Source organism: Elephas maximus, chromosome 5 (genome assembly GCF_024166365.1).
Source record: "Elephas maximus indicus isolate mEleMax1 chromosome 5, mEleMax1 primary haplotype, whole genome shotgun sequence".
In the NCBI taxonomy this organism is placed as follows: domain Eukaryota; kingdom Metazoa; phylum Chordata; class Mammalia; order Proboscidea; family Elephantidae; genus Elephas; species Elephas maximus.
In genome coordinates this window covers 66548679-66572417 of record NC_064823.1, presented here as the reverse complement: position 1 = coordinate 66572417, position 23739 = coordinate 66548679, and the positions used below count along the sequence as shown (strand labels likewise).

At 37.0% G+C, this 23739-nt stretch overlaps 1 protein-coding gene across 7 annotated transcripts in view; it reads right to left on the bottom strand.

Moving 5' to 3' along the window:
* Positions 1 to 23739, bottom strand: part of FAM13A (family with sequence similarity 13 member A) — a 339988-nt gene that overhangs the window by 67839 nt on the left and 248410 nt on the right. For 5 of the 7 annotated variants that reach the window (XM_049885727.1, XM_049885729.1, XM_049885730.1 and 2 more), the window contains 3 exons: positions 13382 to 13423; positions 10343 to 10522; positions 1535 to 1721 (listed from right to left, as the gene is read on the bottom strand). In XM_049885727.1, the coding sequence (XP_049741684.1) occupies positions 1535 to 1721; positions 10343 to 10522; positions 13382 to 13423 (409 nt within the window). The remainder of the gene's footprint in view (positions 1 to 1534; positions 1722 to 10342; positions 10523 to 13381; positions 13424 to 23739) is intronic. The other 2 variants (XM_049885728.1, XM_049885733.1) reach the window with 1 other exon arrangement.

The following is a 23739-nucleotide window of genomic DNA, read 5'->3' as shown; positions in this document are numbered from 1 at the left end:
AGGATATTGTTTTCAAGCTATAAAACAGTATCTCAGACTGCTAGACACTGTAATTGTCTACTGCAGATACACAAATGATAGGCCACATAAAAAAAAAAAGAGCTAATGAAATTAGCATCATTTCTTTTATCTAAAAATTTACTTTCCCAATAAGACATATTAAATAATCAATGTTTAACAAAAAATAGTTCATGCCTAATGTTTCCAAAGAGCCCTGGACGCATAGTGGTTAAGTGCTCTGCTGCTAACTGAAAGGTTGGCAGTTTGAACCCACCAGCTGGTCCATGGGAGAAAGATGTGGCAGTCTGCTTCTGTAAAGATGACAGCCTAGGAAACTCTATGGGGCTGTTCTACTCTGTTCTGTAGGGTCACTATGAGTCGGAATCACCTCCAGAGTAATGGGTTAACGGGCCCAAAGCTTATTAAGTCTTTAACTTTGTGAACTGTATCAGTTATGGGTCTGAGGGTTATTTCTGTCAGTTCCAGCAGATCAGTCTACTACCTGAAGCAAAGAAGCAGTATATTTTAGGGGGAAAAATCACATAAACATGTTTTTCTCTGGATTTGCATTTAAGTATATTTTATTTAGGGCAAAATCAGGGGTTTTACTTGAGTAGATACAGAAACTGACAATGAAAATAGATGGCCTGGAACTTTTGTTAAATGTATGGAAAACCTAGCATGGGGCTAAATTCTGTCAGAGATCAAGTAGATCAGAGAACTTACACACTGATCACTAAGAATGTATACTGCCTATTTTTACATGGTATATTATAAAATTTATCTTTAGTGGTTTTTTGTTAATTTTTAAAACTAAAAAGAATTAGAACACAGACGTTACCATGTGACATTTTACAATGAAACCGAAGCATACAAGAAAAGTGATGATGTCTATTAATACTTACACTGAATAAATATTTAGTTACTGACTAAAGGAGCTTACAAAAAATTACGTATCAAATTACCCATGATTCAGGTTTGAGGCAACTGTGCAGAGATTAATTTCTTTTTGTTTCTAATTAATTTGGAAGAAAATATTTTTTGGAGTAAAGAGTGAAGATTTGAAACTAAATTTCTGAACACATAAAGCTTGATTGCTGATCATCTTTCCCTCTGTATTTTTCTTTCACCTTGCTTTAAATTCATTCATTAAAACATACACATACATACATATATATAAAGTCACAGAGACAAGACTAGGATGGGGAAAAATATAAAAAAGGGCTTTACTAAAAATTTTATTCCAAAAATAAAATTCTAAAGTGCTTGAAAGCATGAGATGAAAATGAAACCAATTTAGAAAACATGGGAAGCAGTGTGTGCTATCTCTGGTTCCTCTGGTGGTACAGAATATTCCTCATCCTCTGTTTTTATATTTACTATGAAGAATACAAAGTATGTATACTTAGTGGCTCTAAAGTTTTATAATTCTATGAAACTCAAGACTATGAAATTATTTTTTGATTTTTTTTTTTCAAAGTAAGGAAAAGAGATGTGATATTCCCTAACTAATTTTATACAAATATTCACTTACCACAAGACCATCTTGATTTTCATTGAGCTCAGAAAGTTTCGTACTGGATTTCTGACGTTTAGGTTTGCTCCTTTCACCACTATAACCAGAACAATTTTCATGTAATTTTTCGACTTCTTGAGCATTCAAAACACAGTCATCAAGGTCATTGAATCCAGAAGGAATATTTTCTTTGTTGACAAGTCCCCTTGTATAGAAAAAAAAAAAAAAAATATTTTAAAAGGTAAAAGGGACATTTAATAATACTGCCACAAAGCATATAAGAAGTCAGAAGAATGCCAAGAAATTCCAGTTTGCATCTTTGATCAAAGTCTGAGTAAAGGATCACTCCTGAGACCACTTGATGCCAAATAAACCACATTAAAAGGGAAATTATTCCTAGGGGTAAATTGGCAAGGGTTATGTTCCCACCAATGAACAGCTTTTATATTGTACCAAAAGCAATTATATTCAAATAGGGAGACTAGTGCAACTTCACACAAAAATTCCCCATTATTCACAGTAGATTATTTTTAATCTTATAAATTAATATGTATGGAGAAAAATGTGAAAAAGAAATATAGTATCTTTTCTAGAATGGGACACGTTGATTCTCCCAAATGATAAAACATTTTAGCACAAGAGACATGCGTTAAATATATTTAAATCTCACTGAATGAAGTAATCTCGATCAAAATAGTACAAATTAACAAAAACTATAGACTACAACAATAGCATTTTAACTGAAATATGGATTTGTTAATTTCCAGTACCAGAAGTACCAGAATCTGAGTTTACAACATAGTGGTTCTTCATGACTTAGTTTTAGAAATAAATATGAATATCTTCATCATACAATTTTATTCATCCAATGGCAATGAAAGAGTGGTAAATACGTATGTAACAAAATATCTGCCATTTCAACATTTTTTACATGCGTAATTCAGTGACATTAATCACCTTCATCACGTTGTGCAACCATCACCATTATCCATTTCCGAATTTTTCCATCACCTTTAAAGTTCTGTGTCCCCTAAGCAATGACTGCCTCTTTCCCCCTCCCTCCTGCCCCTGGTAACTGCTAATAAACTTTAGGTGTCTGTGCATTTGCCTATTCTAGGTATTTCATATAAGGGGGATCATCAAACATTTGTCCTTTTAGCGAACTGTTGTTTTTACTGTAACACAGAACGAGTTAATCCGTCAGCGCAGCCCCCATCCATATTACTATGCCTTGGTAAGGGACAGATGAGGTCTGACTTTCTCACATGCTATGACTGAGTTAATGCACCTTCCCTGACATCTAAAGCTGTATGATGAAATAAATAAGCTCTAACAAAAAAAAAAGATGACCATAGTTTACCATCAACTCAACCATATCAAAAATCAAAGATAAATATTTATTCTGCAATCTAAATTCACAGCCTCTTAGACGGGCTATAATGGAGACAAAATTATGAATTAAATATTATAATGTATTCAAAGTTAGGCTATCTTTGGTAATTTTTAACAGTGGTTTATATTTAATTTAGTCTTACATTCTACAACTTTTAATGTAAAATATACATGGATTTAGTGAAATTACATAAAAGGTTTATGCAACATTTTAAAGAGCTCTCCTAAGTGTAAAATAACTGAAGACACGAGGAAAAGCTAAGAGAGGCCAACATGTGAACATACATACTCGGGCGAACACTCTTAAATCTCTCTCCGTCCCCTGAGAGCTGCGCTGCCCGTGATGGCTGGATGGCGCTCAGTCTCAAACTCAGAATTATTTGCTTTGCTATATATTTTGTTTTCTTATCTGTTTTCATATTTTCCCTAACGCCTAGGCCATGTGTCCAATTATAAATTCTTTTAATGGAGGGGCTTCTATGTTTGAAAGCTAAAAATTATTTAAAAAACTTAAAAGACAAAGTTCATTTTCTAATCTCTTTGAATAGCGAACGAACTACTGAAATAAACCTTATCAAAATAAACACACAGGGCCCAACCCATGAGGGCTGGGAAGCAGCAGCAGTCATTTGCTAAAGGCAGTTGTTCCAGGCTCTTCTGTGTTTTTGCCGGCCAAAAAGTAAACTATTTTGAGCACTACAGTGGAGGAAATTCAGCCAGCCGATTGCAAAGCTCAGACTTCACTAAGGGCTTGTTTTTCTTCAGCTTTTACTTGAAGGTTGATGTGAGAGATGGATCTGGATGGAGAACTCCTGGCTGTTCTACCATCAGCTCTGCCTTGCAGTGTAGTTGTTAACTTTCCTCAGATCTGAAGTAGGCAAGTACAGGTAGCAGGCTTACAACTTTTGACCTCGACTGGTTTTTCTAGTTATTCTGTACGGTTTTTAGCAGCAAAAAAACCAAACTGGGTCTTCAGCTTTATCCCTGTTTCTTGCAAGGGAAGAGCCTTTATATAGTTGGACACATTTTGGTTTCTCCTCATTTTTGAGAATTTTAACCCTCTTTTGTATTGTTTCTACAGTAATTTGTAAACGTATTTATTTTTACCTGCCTTTTTTTTTTTTTACTTTTCAGGTCAAATTTTTTATACTACATTTACGTGTCAAAATATTCTCATGTAAATAAATAAACGCATAAAAATCTTATTGTGCAACTGTCTTCTGTGAAAATCCCATTCTCACCAAAGGTGTTTGCTTTAGTGCTGTCAATGTGTGTCAGCCCTAGTACCTATGTGCTTGTGGAACACATGTACACAATTCCTTCCTGTCACATCCTGACAGGTTTCAATCATGTTTGACATAACTTGGATTTGACTTCAACTTAGATCTCTGTGGCTTCTTGCTTTAATTACTTAGATTTTATTTTTAGTTTTCTTCCCCCCAACTTTTTTTTAGCGTTTCCTCTTCACCCCTACCTATACACTTAAAGTTATAGCAATACTAAACTACTTATAATTCCCTTAAGATAGCTTTCTTTTCTTTTTTACTCTGCAGTAGGAATTTAAAATACTATAACAAAGAAATGATTTCTTTGTTACATAAATATAATTCTCCAGTTCATTATCTTTTGGAAGAATGAAACCATTTTCACTTAAATGATGCCTTGCAATTGAAAAAAAATTATTATGAAAAATTTCAAACACATAAAAGTGGAGAGACTATTAAAATAGGATCAACAGGATTCAACGATTATCAAACGCTTCCCATGTTTGCTTCATTCTTCCAGTTTATTCTTTTAATTTTTTAGAAAACATGTTATTATGAAAAATTTCAGACATAAAATAGAGAAGAGTGTGTACCTAAAAAAAAAGTACCTATCATCTCTTTAATAACCATCAACTTTCTGCCTTTAGTTTCAGAGTTTCCTTGTTTTCTTTTCTTTGCTTAAACACTTTAAAGCAAATTCCAGCCGCCATGTCATTTTATCCCGTGTCAAAATACATCTCGAAAAATATGGCCATTTTCTTATTTAGCCGCAATGCCATCATCAAACATAATACCCAGTCCAAAATAAAACTTACTTGATGGTCTAAAAAACGTTGCTTTTACAATTGATTTAACCATGACTTTGTATATGCTGGAGTTCTGGTGGCACAATAGTTAAGAGCTCAGCCGCTAACGGAAAGCTCAGCAGTTCGAATCTACCAGCTGCTCCCTGGAAACCCTAAGGGGCAATTCTACCCTGTCCTATAGGATTGCTGAGTTGGAATTGACTCCATAGCCACAGGTTTGTATATGCTTGCCTCTCTACCTGTAACAATCCTCCTTATCTGTCTGCTTGGTAAAATACTATTTCATAATTTGAAACCCACCTCAGACATCAATTCCCCAAAGAACCCTTGATAGTGCCTCCCTCCCCTGGGTGTTAAACACTCCTTCCTCTATGCTACCTTTTATCTTGCATATACAGGCAGTGCTTCCTTTGCACAGTTCTGATACGCACAGATTTCAGTTACCATGGGTTACTTAAATAACACCAATCTCCCAACACCATGGGTTGAATTGCAGTTATCACTCTGTATTAACTATGAGCAATTGCATAAAGAACAGACGTTACTGTTAGCCCTTTAGTACAGAAATCAGTACATAAATAAAAGATGTGTATTATGATCAGTGACCAATCATGTCACTCCTTTCAAGTCTGTCAGTGATTGGTTACTGCCCCTCTGCTATTCAGTACAGCAAAGTGTGTACTTGTGTTACCTCTTTGTCTTCCACTGATCAAGTCACATGACATTTTTCAAAAAGGAATAATCAGAAGAAGGAATTACTCAACAAATATTAGAGTGCAGCAAAGAAGAAAAAAGCTGTAACTCTGGAAGTAAAATTCAAATGTAATGTAAATGGAATTATGGAAGAAAAAGCTGACTGTGGGAATGTTGACACAGCTGCTATTAAAGTGACTCTAGACAGACAGTCAGAGGAACTCAATGAAGGCAAGTTTACTGACCTAAGTGAGGAAAGGGACTATGATGAAATGGATGAAGAGGTCCCAGAGGAAGTGTCACTTCACATTTAAAAAATTCTCAGAGACATGTCACAACATTGAAAGTGCAAAGGATAAAAGGCTGGTAGCTGATCCATACTTAAAAAGGAGTATGACAATTTGCCAAGGCATAGAAAAGATGCTCATTCCATATCATAAGTCACAGAATAAAATGAAGGCAAACACTGTTCAAACTATTGATAAGTTTTTTACAAAGAAATAAAACACTTTAATTCTCAATGTTTCTAATGTTTTAAGCTACAGTTATGAAATAATTTTATGCTTTTTTCATTTTCCTATTCATTTATAAAGGACAGTAAGAATTTTTAAAGTTTTGACAAAAAATTTTAAAGGCCATGGAACAATCGTGACTTTTCCTACTGATTAAGATCACTTTGCACAGTTTTGGCTTGCACTGTCATTTTTACGGTTTCACATAGCCCTGTTAGTGATTGATTGGTCTGTTTCTCCTACTAGGACTTGACTAAGTTCTCTGCGGGCCAGGTCTTTCAGTGGTTAGGAGACCTGGCTCTACAGTCAAATTGCTCTAGTCTGAATCCAGCTAAGTAGTTAAATGACGTCAGAGAATTTAATGTCTCTGTGCCTCAATGTGAATATCTAAAATCATAGGATTGTTTAGATAAATAACAAATCATTTGCAACAAAATAAAGTATTTATAGCCTTAGGCTAGGTTTGTATTGCCATGATAACTTTAGCAGAGATTGTACTAGCTCTTTAATCTCTCCTTGAAATAAACTCATCATTGGCTTCAAGGCTATTTTTTAGTTGGTTGCATTTCCAAGTTTTAGAAGCAAAATAATAGATAATACAAATGGATTTCTACTTTTCAAAACATTTTTAACCATTCTGTAGAGCTAATAATTTTGAGTAGAATACAACATACTTTAGTTTAACCTTTTCTTTTTTTAAAGCAAAGTCTGACTAAAATTTTAGATAACTGAATCAATTATATACAAGCATTAAACAAATAATTTCTTTTACAAGGACCAGCACAAAACTGGTTCCTATGAACGGGAGGTTAAAGATGTCCTAAATGTCCAACTTTTCCAAAATGCTATACCATTCCATCATCTCTAACATCAACTACTCCCTCTTCCCTCAGTACTCTCCCTCTTATCTTTGGTTCTACAATTCTCTGCAACTTCTCAAAGAACTCATAAACCGTATAAAGGAAATGGCTCACGCGGTGGTGCAGGCTGGCAAGTCCCAAATCTCTGGGTCACGCATAGGCTTCTCCTGACCCACGGGGCTGCAGAGGCTGACAACCCACACCGGCAGTTCAGACCACAGGCTGCTGGCTCACAAGGCTGCGGAAACTGGCGAATCAGGTCAGATGATGGAGGCCAGCGAATGCCAGAATCAGCAGGCAAGACAGCAAGCCTCTGGCTCAAGTCCCAAGAACCGGAGGTCAATTGATCACAACCTGACGCAGGATCCAGATGCAGAGAGAGAGAGAGAGCTCCACCAGGACATACACGCATATCCTTGATAAGGGCCACACCCCAGGGGAGGGTGTAACTTGAGTAAGGGTGGGGCTTGAGCCATACCCTCCTGCAAGCCTTCAACCCAAGACATGCCCTACACCAGTCCTGCATCATCAACATGTAGAGGTCAGGATCCACAACACATAAAATGGAGGATAACCATACAATATTGGGAACCATGGCCTAGCTGAGCTGACACATAACCTCAACCATTAGAGGTTCCATACACCTTATTTGCATAATCCCACTCAATCATTGAGTATGAATCACAAACACCACAGCTAGAAGGGCCGTATGAAGTAATTCATTACACTACTATCATATATCAAGAAAAACATGAATATCTACTATAGCCTATAACAGTGATTCTTAGCCTTCTTATACTGTGATAATCTCCTCGGGACATAATGGAGAGGACATTCATGGGGGCTTCTGAAGTCATTGAAAGGGGAGCGGTTAAGAGAGGGATCTGAAACTAAAGTGGACACATTGGAATAATCAGCCTGCGAGAAAAGTATTAAAAGCATGGAGGTGAGCAGAAGGAAAAGAATAGAGCTGGAAAGTGACAAGACTGGAATGAGAGTCTTGGATCAAGGAAGGTGAGTAAAAGGATAAGGATACCCTGAATTAAGGCAAGGGGAGAAGGGCTTGGAGGAAAGGGTAACTGACTTACAGTCAAAGTTGAGTCAGGCAAAATGGTAGATCTGGGGCCCTGAGAGATAAGGAACTTGCCCTTCTACAGACGTAGAGATCAGAGAATCAGCTCAGTACGAGCTAGGGGTTGAAGAAGGAGGAATATCGAAACAGGATAGCGACCCAGAGCATAGGGTAGGAGAAGAATAGGGGGATGACGCTAACAAGGAACTTTTGAAAGAGACTTCTAAATGCTTAAACCATGTACCAAAAATCAAGAGTAAGCCAAGATTGTTTGCAAGTTACTGCAACTATATATAGTTTGTACCCCCAAGATTCCCTCACTTCATGCACAGCTAAGCATTTGACAAGAATCAGCGTCTTATAAAGCAGTGGACATAGTGGTGCAGAAAAATTAAGGGAACAGCTAGAGTTCCATGGTCAGTCTTTAGATGATTCGTCTCTGCCATTCTCCATTCCTTTTGTTCCCGATGTTGCCAATAAAAAATAATAAAGATAATTTACACTAGTAACATACCTGGACTTCGGAAACTCTTTATATTTAAATTCTGCAGGAGAGGTTATCCTATGTTTTTTATTTCTCTGCCCTGTTTAGTGCTTGTCTACTTTTTATTCCCCCTCTCCCACCGCCTGTCTTCCCTCCCCGGCCCTAAAAGCCAGCATCACCACCACCAGGTCAATCTTTGTTCTATCATGCTCACTACCATTTCCAACCTTTACTTGCTGTCCGTCTGGCCAAAGTATGTGGAAAGCAGGATGTCCTGACACACAAAGGATATTTTAAAAATGTAAAATGTTGCCACAGACTATTTGAGGCAGAGGACAAGATCCATGTTCAACGAATAATTTGTACTTGCTGTATAACACAGTATAGGCAGTAAACAAACTAATTATACTCACTAAAAACCTTCTGTACAGCTCATTTGGTAGCTAATTTTAAATGTAAATATCTCCTCTGTTATAATTTTTTCTATTTTCTAAAGGGAATATTGCAACTCCCTCTCCTAGCTACCAGCTCCAAGACAAATTTTTTTAAAAACTGCTACATACGCTACTTAAAAAATTGGTTGGTTATATCACTGATACTGCTTTATTTTTATAATTACATTTGTTCATATAGCGTTTAAACATCTAAATGATATGCAGCATGGAACTTATTTATACTATTTATTTTTTATATCTTCAAGCAAAAGAAATTTCCTTTTTTTCATGAAGATTTTGATGTAGATGAAAAGTCCAGGTGAAAAAGAATGAGGGGGGTTACGGTCTGGTTTAGTCTTTGATATTTAATAAAGAGGTCAAAACAGTAACTTTATGAAGATTAAATGCTAAGGTAGATAAAAATAAACTTGGAACTTTTCAGAAAAATATGATATGACTACAGTCCATTATATATAATTATTTTCCTTGGTAATTTAAGCCATGATTATTAAATAATATGAGTGGTAACTGCTTATCTATATTTCATCAAATCCTTTAAAATGAAGAATAAAGCTCTCTATGCTAGAAATCTTAAAATTCTTCTTTAAGAAAGAACTTAAGCACTTCTTTTGACTAGAGTTAAATTCAACCTTTCTTATTCTAAAATGTAGCCAACAGTCAGAGTATTATAGTGACAAGCTAATACTTAATCTGGTCAATATACTACGGAAATATGCTGGTTCCTAAGCTGACCAACTCAATGTTGTCTAACGGGAAAAATCAACTTTGTTCCTGGAGAGGCACATGGTAGCTTCTTCCCCCATGGTTCAGGACCCCTCTGAATAAGATATTCTCGAGGAAGCTATAAAAAACCAAAACCAAACCCACTGCAGTTGAGTCAATTCTGACTCATAGCGACCCTATAGGACAGAGTAGAACTGCCCCATAGTTTCCAAGGAGCACCTGGTGGATTCAAACTGCCAACTTTTTTGGTTAACAGCTGTAGCTCTTAACCACTATGCCACCAGGGTTTCTTGAGGAAGCTATGAGAGCTGTTAAATCACAGGCTGCTTTCTACATCATTCCCAACATACAGAAGAAACTGAAATAATTATTAATTCATCTGTGAATTCCCAAATGTTAACTAAGCCTTGAATGGCCAAAACGAAAACTTTTAGTTTTAGCCTAAATACAGAAGTGGGAGAGGGCTAGGAGGTGTGATTATAACACACTGACTAGTTTAGGTGTATATTTAAAAAAAGAAGACAAAGAAAACTCAAGCAAGAAAAAGTACTAAAGCCAACTCACATGTCTCTAGCTCGTCGAATTTCCTCCTGTTCCCTGGACTGGCGTCGTCGCTGCCTGCTAGATGCTGTAGAAGGTGCAGATGATGTTCCAGGTGCTGAGTCCTCTGAACTTTGACCTCCTGAGCTATTAACATCAAAGAGATGCTGTTCTACAGCTGACCGGATGGTTCTTTCTAAGAGTCTGGCAAAAAAAAGAATACAGAGTCAATCAAGCAATCAAGTTTATCAATGACTGCCTTTAAATGTATGTGCTCATAATTTTGAAAATATCTTTATTGGGACCAGTGGGAGATCTACTACATCTTGTTGAGCAAAGACAATGTACAAACCATTAAACTCTAAAATATTTCTATCATGAGCTAAAAATAAAACGAAACAAATTCCACCAAGTTGGTAACTGTGTTTCCCATCTTCCTGAGTCCAGGATTACTGAAATGCTCAGGGCAAGTACAGCAGCAATTATAGGAGGCATTCGCTTAGTATAAAGAAGAATGAAGAAAGCTTTTTTTTTCCTCATAGAAAAATAATGAACCTATTCTTACAAGCACAAATTTCTTCCTAGCTCTGCAGAAGAAGACAGTCTGATTTGTAAAGCAAACTGGCAAAAATAATTTTATGGTGCCCATTATCTATTTAGAGTCCCTTTAAGATAAATTATATAGAGAATAATGGTATTAAAAATGAAACCTCATCAGGACAATTACTACTCATAATAGCATGGCATAATCTTTCCTCAACTCTGTTCTATTAGGTTGTGACCTATATAATTGCAGCTAGATTCACGCAAACACTCCAAAATATATTACTGAAGTTGTAAGAATAGATTTATTTTTTTCAACCTGAAGAAAACAGGTAAGCACAAAGGGCTAAAAAGCGTGCATGAGATGGAAGTGGTACCATTTTCAAAGTTGCATAATCCTTCAATGTGTTTAAGACTTCTTTTATCACCACACTATTTAATTCTGAATAATCTGGCAAGGAAAATTCTGAACTTATACTTTTCAAAATAGGTTTTTCTTCACTTGAAAAAGACATATATATATATATATATATATACTTGAAACATTCAGGCTGAAAAGTAGCACTGACTTAAACTTTTTAAAAAAAATGGAAGAACTTTAGATTTTCCAAATGTATTTTTACTTGAAACGTTCAGGCTGAAAAGTAGCACTGACTTAAACTTTTTTAAAAAAATGAAAGAACTTTAGATTTTCCAAATGCATTTTTACAATAGACTTATAGTAATTTTATTCAAAATTTTATAAAAAATATCTAAGATAATGAGCAAGTACAGTCTAATAATTTGATCATTAGAACTTTTATATTTAGGACTCCACGTCCCAAATGATTCAAGGTTACATAACAGTGGTATGGAGGAGTATGAGTGAATTAGTATATATATATATATATATATATATATATATATATATATATACAGACCAATCCTATGACTTTTCCAAACTACACAGGACATATAAGAAGGAAAGGCTGTCAAGAAACAAAAAAACAAGAACTTTCCATCTTGGCATAGTCTGGGATCTCTATAAAATTCACAAAGCTAAGTGAGGTCAATCCTGCCCTCTAACTGCTTCCTCAGATGACAAAAAAAAAAAAAAAAAAAAAATTCACCATGTTTGACCCAAATTCATCCCAATTACTGCTGCTTCTCTCTTCCTCCCTATCACATCATATCCTCCCCACCTCATATAGCTGATCCCTGCTGATGAAGATGCTCCAGAAAGGCCTACACATGTCCCAGCAAGAAAGGACGAGAAGTAGGTATAATGGAAAAGTCTTTGGGCAACGCACTACTCATTAAAGTCATTCAACAAATATGTATTTAAAGTCCAATACATGCCAGACACTTTATCTAAGGGCTAGGGATACAACAAAGACCATGACAGACAAGGTCTCTATTTTCATGGAACCTACATTCTTGTGGGGCAAGACAGACAATAAGTAATGTAATTTCAGATAGTGACATATTCTCTACAAAATAATAAGATGGACAGTGACTATGGATAGTGAAGAATGGCTTCTCAGATGAGATGACATTTGAACAAAGAGGTGAGTGATAAGAAAGTGCTAACCAGACTAAGGAACAGCCAGTACAAAGGCCCTGAGGCAGGAACGAACCTCTTGCTGTCAAGTCAATTGTGACTCATGGTTCCCCATGTGTTACAGAGTAGAACTGTGCTCCATAGGGTTTTCTTGGCTGTAATCTTCATAGGAGATCCCCAGGCCCTTCTTCTGCAGTGTTGCTGGATGGGTTTGAACTTTCAACTTTTAGGTTAGTAGATACGTGTAAACCATTTGCATCACCTAGGGACCTCAAGGCAGGAGTTAAATTTGGCCTATTCCAGGAACAGAAAGGTCCTGTGACTGAAGTATAATGAGCAAGAGTTCAGAGAGGTAGGCAGGTGCAGATAACTGGAGTTTAGATTTTATTCCAAGTGCAAGTGATAGCCTTTGGAGGAAAAAGACATGTGATTGACATAATTAATAGGGCACTGCTGCTGCCCTGTGGAGAAAGGATTTGCTCCATCACTAATTTATTTTCCTTTTTGGGTTCCTACTAGACTGTAAAGTCTCTGAAGGCAGAGCCCAAGGCTTATTTGACATTACATACCTAACACTATGCTTGGTGCATTGCAGGCACTCAAGAAATGTAGGCTAAATAAAATTAATGACATAGGAGGTAAGGACACAGTTAATGCTTCAGCCTTTACTGGTATCCTCCATTGCAAGAAACCTCCCAAAGTACATAGACAGCATTGCAAATGCTAATTGACCCTGATGTTATTTTTATGAGGTAAACAAAAAGCTCATATTATCAAATGGTTGAGCTGTCTTTAGTCATATACCCAGACAAAAGCTCAAATAGGAGCTTCTTATTTAATCCTCCCCTCTGTGTAAAGTTACTCTAAAAGTGATCATTGATTGCTTAGTGTCTGAACCTTCCACTATTCTATGCCATTAGAATTGCTTTTCTCTGCTTTAACAAATGGCAAAGGGCAAAAACGAAGTCCAAAGAACTTACTCTCCAGTTGTTGAAACACTGCTGACTTGTGACACATGAGCACTGTGGAAAAGAAGCAAAGAAAAAGAAATTCAGATTAGACAGGGAGTCAGAGACCATGAACCAAGCATCTTGAAGGAATCATGGGATGAAGGAATTAGCTAGGCCTCAAGTGACCCTCGTGTGATGTTTAACTGTCTACTGATGGATGCTGATTTTCACTTATTTCTAGAAACACAGATGGCCCTGGTTACTTGAGCAGTGAGTTTTTCTCATTTTAAAGGTGTCTCTTGTTGTTGGCCCCTGACTTAAGGGGACCCCATGTGTTACAGAGTAGAACTGACCCATAGGATTTTCTTGGCTGTAATCTTTACAGAAGCCGATCGCCAGGCCTCTTCTTCCACGGAGCTCCTGGGTGGGTTTGAATCACCAACCTTTCAGTTAGCAGACGACTGCAAACTACTTGAGCCACCAGGCTCCTTAGTGACAGGCAATTCCACAACCGACCGCAGAAAACTGTCTCTTCCTCTGATCTGCTACCACAGCCCTAGCTCAGGGTCTTTTCATTTTCCAAAAGGTTACTGTAATAGCTGCTGGCTGCCTTCCTGCCACCAACTCTCCCTATCCCTGCATCTCCCCAGCACAAATCCAACCCCCAGGCCTGCAGACAGAAGCATCTTTCTCAGGCTCATCCCTGAACACGCAGGGGGCAGGGATCATAGAGAAGAGAGAACAAGGAACCGATATTGTTTTCCACGTAACTATTTCTAAACCTTCTTTTCTAAGCCACCCTTTCATCCTAAATTCCTAAAGATGCAAAACATCTCAAGTTCTACAATATTTTGTCTTAACATCTAATTTACAGCCCTTTTTGTTGAGCATTTATGAATTTTTGCTAGTTTCCTATTTTCTCTAAAGCTGAAATTATCTACAAATGCATAAAAAATCTGTCAACATCAATTTGAATGATGAAATTAGAAAGCATTATCTGATTACACTCTTCAGAAATTCCTTTCTTGCCTACGCTGTACGTGCATGTAACCACGATGAGGGCTGAGGGTGGGAGCTATCTTAACTGTATTAATATTGTTACTTTTGCACATTCTGCCCTCTAGTGCTTAGCTGGCTTCTAAATCAAGAGTCAAGATAGCTATGGTTACAAAGAAGATAAAATATTGAGCATATTTTAAAAAATCTTTAGCACAAATCAAACTATAGTTTTGCCCAATAGTTCCAATGCTTCTCTTTTACAAGACACTTATAGAAAATGAGAACTGTTAATCACCTATATTGATGGCTACATTTCGATCATTCTAAATATCCTGATTTATATTACATAATTTTCAGCATATGAAAATGTTGATTTGGCATCATCAGCTGTTTTTTTCTTCCATCTCTTTCAATTCAGAATTTAAGTGCCTCATGGGATTGTATGATTTTCCGTTACTGTACTCCCCACCGCAGCTACCATCATACCCAGAATAATACTCATTATCCCAGAGACGATCATCAAATGCTCTTTTAGCTCCACATTAAGTTCCTTTAGTTAAAGTTGCAGCTCTTTGTCATGGCCATAGATCACAGCTACAGCCCAGGAAAACAACGTAAAATCCTGTTACTGTATATAAGAATCATATAAAAACAGTTTTTACAAACCCTAACATTTATTGAGTATTTACAGCATTCCAGACGCTGTGGAACATGTTGTTTTGGTTAGTTACCATCAAATCAGCCTCCAGCTCATGGCGATCACATTTGTTATGGAGTAGAACTGCTCCATGGGGTTTTTCTGGCTATAATCTTTACGGAAAGCAGATTGCCAGGCCTCTTCTTCCACGGTGCTGCTGGGTGGGTTCAAACTGCCAATCTTTTGGTTAGCAATCCATCACAAACTGCTTGTACTACCCACACTCAGAAAACTAAACTCAGTACCGTCGAGTTGATTCCTACTCATAGTGACCCTATAGATCCTCTCATTTACTGTTTACAATAACCTGCGAGGTAGGTACTACTGTCTTCCATAATTTTCAGATGAAAAGATTGGAGAGGGTAAGTAACTTGCCCACAATTATGGAGCCAAAAGTGGTTGAGCTGGGACTTGAACCCCGAAAGTTTTAGTCTAGAGTTTAAGCTCTTAATCACTACACTAGACTATCTTTTAATCCATCACTTACTACAGGAAAAACTCACTAGAGTCATCTTTGTATACAGAGGCCTGGACTTAGGTATTTTACTTTGTTTTTAATTACAACCATTTCTGCCTCACAATGCCTGTTATTCATAGTGGTTCCCAGGTTACATAACCAACAATAAATCCTTTGCTGTTCTGTTTACCCTTAACTGGAACAGGCAGTCCCTGCTTTTGAAGCTTTGCGGCTCACTCTCTGTAAATTCAACACTGTATAATTAACTCCTGTACCCCATTTCTCAATGTAGTTATACAACTCTGGCTTTGGGAGCAGGGACGAACGTGAACAATGATTCAGGGAGAACCTGGAAGAGTCAAAAGGATGTGGATCTGCCAGATGCTAAAAAACATTCCAGACACAGTAGTATAGTTAGCCAATCAATTAGTCTACCATCTTAAGAACAGGTTTGACACACTGAACACTAATGACCAAAGAACAGATGAATTGTGGGGATGATGACATCAAGAACATCATACATGAAGAAAGAAAAAGGTCATTAAAAAGACAGGAAAGAAAAGACCAAAATGTATGTCAGAAGAAACTCTAAAACTTGCTCTTGAATGTAGAGTAGTTAAGCAACTGGAAGAAATGATTCAGTAAAAGAGCTGAACAGAAGGTTTCGAAGGGCAGCTCGAGAAGACAAAGTAACGTGTTACAATGAAATGCCAGGCGCTCCTTGGAAACTCTATGGGACAGTTCTTCTCTGTCTTATAGGGTCGCTATGAGTCGGAATTGACTTGACGGCACTGGGTTTGGTTTGTTTTTTTTTGATGGGCAAAATATTGAACAATGCAGGAAGCATTCAAAAAAGATGGAAGGAATACAGAACCACTGTACCAAAGAGAACTGGCCAACATTCTACCATTTCAGGAGGCAGCAGATGATCACAAACCAACGGTACTGAAGGAATAAGTCCAAGCTGCACTGAAGGAACTGGCAAAAAACAAGACTCCAGGAATTGATACGTTTCAACAAACAGATGCAATGCTGGACGCGCTCAGTTATCTATGCCAAAAAACTTGAAAGACAGCTACCTAGCCACCTGAATGGAAGAGACTCATATTTGTGCCCATTCCAAAAAAGATGATCCAACAGAATGTGGAAATTATCGAACAATATCATTAATATCACATGCAACAGAATTTTGCTGAAGATAATTCAAAAGCAGTTGCAGCAGTACATTGACACAGAACTGCCAGAAATTCAAGCCGGATTCAGAAGGGACCAAGGTCTTTACGAAGCAGCATCATGAAAGATAGTTCATAGTATAAACTGTACCATTTTACAGAGGAAGAAAGCAGGACTCAGAGAAGTTTCAGATCTCACCCAAATTTGCACAGCTCTGATTCTATGTCATGTAGTTTAGCTTTGGAGAGTATTCTTGATAAAAACACAATCCTTATTCTCAAATAATGCTATTTATATAAATTTTTGGCTATACTACTAGTTATTTCATTAGAATTAGAATATATTACTAAAAGTGGTATTACAGATTCAAATGGAATTTTCTTGTTCTCATAATTTATATATTCCAGAAAATTACTTATTTCACCTAGATTTTCACGTTTATTAGTATAAAATTGCATATAGTGGTCTCTAATAGTTTTAAGCCTTTAGAGATAGCTGAATAATTTTTATAAAGTGGCATGAATGCTTGAGCCCTATTTCTAGGGTGCAAGGTTTAATATGTGTATAAATATATGCTCATTTATTTAAATCTTTACTAATGATATCAAATTCCTGATGTCACGTATTTTGTAAATTTTGTTTGTTACAGATATAAAATTTTATGGTGAGTCCTATACTTTCAAACATGCTTTTCTGTTTATCCTTGCTAATTTAAGAGTTTATATAATTTGATGCTGTGTTATTTGACACATGCTTATTTGTAGCTTTTATATCCTCAGTATACATTTTTAGTAAAGGAAGTCTAGGTTTGTACTGTCTAATACTTTCGGCCTTGATTCTAGTTGCTCAGGTATTGATACTGCGATCTCTGCTTTCTTTTTGCTCATATTTATCAGATATACATATCTATCTTCTTATTATTAACGTTTCTCTGCCATTTTGTTTTAGGTGTGCCTCTTTTGAGCACAATTTAGTTCAAGAGTCAATTTCTGAGTATCCTTAGCTTTTATTAGGTAATTTAATCCATTTACATTTACCATAATGCTGATATTGTTGTGGTTGTTAGGTGCCATCAAGTCAGTTCTGACTCACAGAGATCCTTTATAAAACCAAACGAAACACTGCCCAGTCCTGCACCATTCTCACAATCGCTACTATGTTTGAGCCCACTGTTGCAGCCACTATGTCAATCCATCTTGTTTAGGGTCTTCCTCTTTTTCGATGTCCCTCTACCATGCTGATATATTTGTTCTAATTTTGTGTTGTTGCATTATAATTTTTTTAGAGCTTCCTTTTCCTCTGATTTCTGTCTTTGCTCTTATCTCCTGAGAGGATTTAGAATATAGGGTCCTACGCACAATTATGCTAGCAATTGCCTCTCATCCATTTTCCCAAATTATTTTAAAAAGTAATTTTTGACTCCTGCTCCTCCTCCCCTACCTTCCATGCAAGACAAGAAATTCACTTTCTTTGCTCCTGCACCAATGCTTATAAACGGGCCTCTACTTCTTGATTTAAAAAATATTTGTTTTAATCTCTCAGTTAGCTTGACATGCATTAACTTTGATTTCTACTTCTATTAATATGTTTTTTCCTTAGAATCAATTGTAATTTTTAGGTTAGGATTCTGATCTCTGACCTTTGTGTCTTACATTCTCTCTCATAGTTTTTATCTTTATCCGTTTCCTCCTCACTCTGAGAAGGCTTCTCAAGTTTCTCTCTCACCACATAATTCACTTATTTTTAATGATTTCTGCTTTATACTGCTTCCCACACAGTTTTTTTTTTTTTCATTTCTGTTAATACATTTCTGCATTCCTATTTCCCTGCTTTGTCTCTAGCCTTTTAATTCTAAACCTAATCTCCCCTTACAGCTTCCTACTGATGTTTCAAAGGGGTCAATCATGTCCTTTAGCATCTCTTGAGAAGACTGACAATATTACTTCCAAGTATTCCTTTGAATCATATAAAAAATAATCTCTGAAGACTGTTTTTATTCTGACTCCTCAGGGCAAATCATTCTTTCTCTTAGTTTGAAATTTCTCCTAATAAGTCCCCAAATAGTTTATTTCTGTTTAGCGGTTCTTGTGTTGTTAGTTGCTGTTGAGTCAATTCTGAATCATGGCGACCCCATGCGTACAGAGTAGAACTGCTTCATGATGATTCATAAGGGGGAACAATTAATCTAGACAGACTCATTACCAACAACCTGGGTGAGCAGATTGACCTTAGTAGATGATCCCCCACTTCCCAGTGAACACTCTATAATGCCTACCTAGGTGGATTTGCTGTTTGGTCCAATTTGATGACTAACTATAGAAACAGAGAAAAAAAACCAAAAAACAAAAAACTGCAGTCTGTCTTGTGCAATGTATACTTGAGAGTATGCATTAAATCCAATTATCTTACTGCTTTTAATCCTGAGCATCCCAAGGGGATTCTCTCCTCTTCATTGTTTTATATACTAAACGTTCTAGTTGTTGAATGGATATAGAAATAAAGAAGCTCATAGAGGAAGTGACAGGAAAAAACACAAAACTCAGCTCTGGACGTCTCAGATAATAGGTTTCTGCTCATCTGGGGGAATGCTACTTGCTTTTCTGGTCAGTACAGTAGACATTAGAAGGACTCCAAGCCAGTTTTCCCTCCCATCCCCCATCTTCTCTCTTTGTGGCCACCTGTATCATTTAGATGGTAGAACATGAAGTCTGTTAGGCAAAAATATATTTCTCAGTCCATTCCAACTGGTGATGTGTCCTTTGACATATATGGCTACCAATAGCACTGTTACTGTGCTGTCTCTAGTGTTTACCTTTTGTATAATCATTGGAGCCCTGGTGGCACAGTGGTTGAATGCTCAGCTGCTAACCAAAAAAGTCAGCAGTTTATATTCACCAGCTGCTCTTCGGAAACCCTATGGGGCAGTTCTACCCTGTCCTATAGGGTTGGTAAGAGTCGGAATCGATTCAGCAGCAACAGGGTTTTGTTTTTTTTTAATATCGTCATTGGAATTTAAATGGTTAAGCTGCCAGGAGTCAAGCAAAGCTATCTGCTACTAACTTAAACTAGGAGTTAACATTTTCTTAGAACCTGAATTTTCCTCAAAGAGATGTCCATAGGAATGCAGGGAAACTAAGAAATGAACTAGCAAGACATCTAGGCAGAACGGATATAAAGGTGTCATTTTCTATAAATAATTTTCTTCTCTCGTTTTATTGTGCTGAGAAGACAAGAACAAAAGAGGCATTAAAAGTATAAAAATTTAAATAATTTACTTTCATTTCTTAGTATAGCCTAATACATCCAATAGTTCCCACTAATAGGCTAGAATTAATCCTAGAATTTATACTTATCTCTGACTAAACAAAAATATGACTAGTAATTCCCAGGAGTCAAAAACTCAATATTGAGGCCTTAAAGAATTGTATGATAAAGAGTAGTAATGACTATAAATATTATAAAAAAATTTATTTTATTTTTTTTATAAAATCAAGGAGTACTGATGGTAAAAATGGTTAAGCGCTCAGCTGCTAATCATAAAGTTTGGCAGTTTGAACCCACCCTGAGGCTCTTCAGGAGAAAGACCTGGCAATGTACTTCCATAAAGATTATAGCCAAGAAAACCCTATGGGACAGTTCTACTCTGTTGCATGGGGTCTCTATGAGTTTGAGTTAACTTGGCTGCTCCTAATAGTGTTTTTCAACTGGGGTGCGCATCAAAATCTCTATAAGACTTTTGAAAATATAGACACTCAAGTCCTCCCTGAGGCTCAGAACCTGGCCAGGAAGATCCAGGCATTTTTAAAGACCTTCACAGTCAGAGGTGATATGCCTCCTTGCTTGAGAGGCACTATTCTACCTGAAAATGACAAACAAACAGTTTAACATAGTTATTTGTTTTTGATCCTAATATCTAGCTGACTTTGTCATCTTGGTAAAAAAAATAATCAAGTAGATAATTAGACAACTTGCTTGTTTATTCATTCATTAGTCAGTAGCCGGAAACACACCTATAAACAAATGTTTGGTATGCTAAATCTCTCCAACCTATTCTATCTGATAATAAGGAATTTTTGCTCATAAATGATTACTTAGCAAATACACATTACACTTCTTAGGAAGAAAAATAACCTATTAAAAATAAAATTAAGAAAGTATAACAAAAATTATAAACAAATTTTAGCACAAGTTGGACAGATACTCTCAAAAAAGCTATCTAAAAATGCTTTAGAAAGAAATTTTCTATCTATCAGGATAAAAGTGGTATGACATAATTTCTAGATCCCATTAAATTTCAGATACTATTTTAATTTGAATTTATCTTGTTTTTTCTTTGATATAAATTCTACAGCTAAAGAACTTTCATAAAATTGATGGTTCCTAGGTTTTAAATAAAAGAAGTTTTTTTTTTAGCTACCAAAAAAATGAGTTTGTATGCCAAACATCTAACAAGATATAAATTTGATATTCCTTTTAGGAAAATCAAAAAATGAATGAATGAAATACTTAAAGTGACCCTAAGCAATTCCAAATCTCCTAAACAGTAATTTAGCTTCAATTTGCACTGTATCAAAACTAGGGCTGATACTGATAAAAACTGACAGTTTTTTTCTTGAGTTAAGATGGTGCAAAAAATAAGAGAAAGGAGAAAAGATCAGTGTAGCTGCTAGAAGACAGTGTTAGATAAGCCAGGAAGAAGGCCAGGTGAGTTGTTTAGAGCCTGATGAGTGAGGCTGGTTCCAAGTACAGGTATGTAGCCACTAACACACATATTTAGGGCTTTCATAAAAACCAGGCAAAGACGGTGTCTTAGGTTTTAAAGCTGTTATAACAGAAATACCACAAGTACGTGGCTTTAATGAACAGAAACTTATGTTCTCACAGTTTAGAAGAATAAAAGTCTGAATTCAGGCTGCCAGCTCTAGAGGAAGCCTCTCCCTTTCTCTCTGTCGGCCTTTCAGCTTCTGTTCTGGGTTCTTCGGTGATCTTCATGTGGCCTGGCATCTATCTTTCCCCATCTGCTTCCTTGCTTCTGTGCCTAATCTGCTCATTTTATATCTCAAAAGTGATTAGTTTAAAGCACACCCTATACTGATACGTCCACATTAACATAACAAAGAAAATGCAGGTATAAACCCGTTGCCGTTGAGTCCATTCCGACTCACAGCGACCCTATAGGACAGAGTAGAACTGCCCCATAGGGCTTCCAAGGAGCATCTGGTGGATTCGAACTGCCACCCTTTTAGTTAGTAGCCATAGCTCTTAACCACTATGCCACCAGGGTTTCCTACACAGGTATACAGATTAGGATTTCAACACATATCAATCCATAGCAGACAGATGGGTTCTAGATAACAGGCTATACGCATAACCCCGGAATTTACAAAGGAGGATTTCAAGGGTAGAATTAAGACAAATTCAGATTTAGAGGCTGGGATCTGACCCTGGCCAAATGCAGCATGGAGGCGGCTGTATACTTGGGGTGGGGCAGGTAGGAACTGAAAGGAAAAAAGCGGATATTAAGAACCTTAGTCTCAGGGGAAGCAAACCACAGAAATCAAAACCTGGGTTTGCAGACACCCAAGACGCAGACAAAAGTTAGTAGAACCAGCAACAGATCATTGCCTATCTGACTGGAAGCCAGGCAAAAGAATGTGGAGAGTAGGAGACTGGATGTGGCACAGAATACCAATAGCAAGTTGCTTGATGCCAAACTGAGCAATTGAGGCAGGGGCTCCTTTTCTTTGGATTCTAGCCTAGAACTTGAAAGAGACCAGTGTACAAATTCCTTGACAAGAATTTTTTTTCACCTCAAGTTTGCAGGTTCATGTTTATTTGTGACAATCTCACTCAGGGTTTGGGATAACTTGACCTTCCTTCCACTTTCTTAATCATTTCAAAGGGGGCAGGTAATCCCTGATGAGCAACTGGGGAACAATAACACCTACTGTTTGAGCTCCTGGAGCTCCAATAAACTTGCCACATGGGATGGCACAGGTGTAGATTTGTAGCTACTGTTTCTTTCCTTTGCAAAAAGGGAAAAAGGGCTCTGCGGTGAGTTAGCTTAGGTTGGAGAAGTACTGAAATTAGAGAAGACAGAGTTTTTATCACAGAAGACACTGAATCTAGAATGAAAATAGATGATTGTGTGTTTATTTAGAACAATTCTACCTAATTCCAAAAAGGACTGAAGGCAAATGAAATGTACAGTAGACCAACATGTGATTCAGCCAAGACAAAAGAGAATCTCAAGTGGAGCAAGGTGACTGAAATGAGCTATCTGGTTCCCTATTCCTGCATCCCACCCTCTTTCTCTAGCAACAGCTAGATCCTGGGACCTCCACTAGTACAATCTGGCCTCTCTGAATGCTCTCCTTCTCTATCCACTACTCCAGCTATAGGCTCTGCCTTGTGATAAACAATCCATCTTGTCATATGCCTACATTCTAATACTGGATCCCTGTCTGATCTCCCTATGCTTGAGTTCTTTTATGGATCATCTACTCTTCTTCCTCTGACAAAGAAACGGCCCTGCTTTGCTCTTATCCTCTCTCGGTTCCGATCTGTTCTCGCTGAAGATTGTCCACTCCCAGACTTGCAGTCACTGTGTTTGACATTCCACCTCATGCTGGACCTCGCAGAATCAGCCACCAAACTGACCAACTATCCCATCCGCATCCACTCTGGACTCCATTGCTACCCTCCTGGCTGCTTGTGTCTGTGTCTACCTCCGGCCTGTCTCATCTTTTGATTGGGTCTTTCCTCCATGGAGAGAAATCTGACCAGTCTCCATCGTCATAAACACAATATACAGCATTCAATACTCAATATTCCTGGTCAGGAAAAGATATCATTTGGCAATTACCAATCACTTTTTTTTTTTTTTTTACTTTTCAGAGTTAATATTATTTTGGATTTAAAACAGCCAACTTAAAATTTTTTCTTGTGTTAACAAATCATCATGAAATTCCTAAGTCTTGTAATAGCTCCCTTTTATTAAGCACTGCAACAAAGGAGTCCTAAGCAATAAAAAAAAATAAAGTGGGAGGGAAATGAAGACAA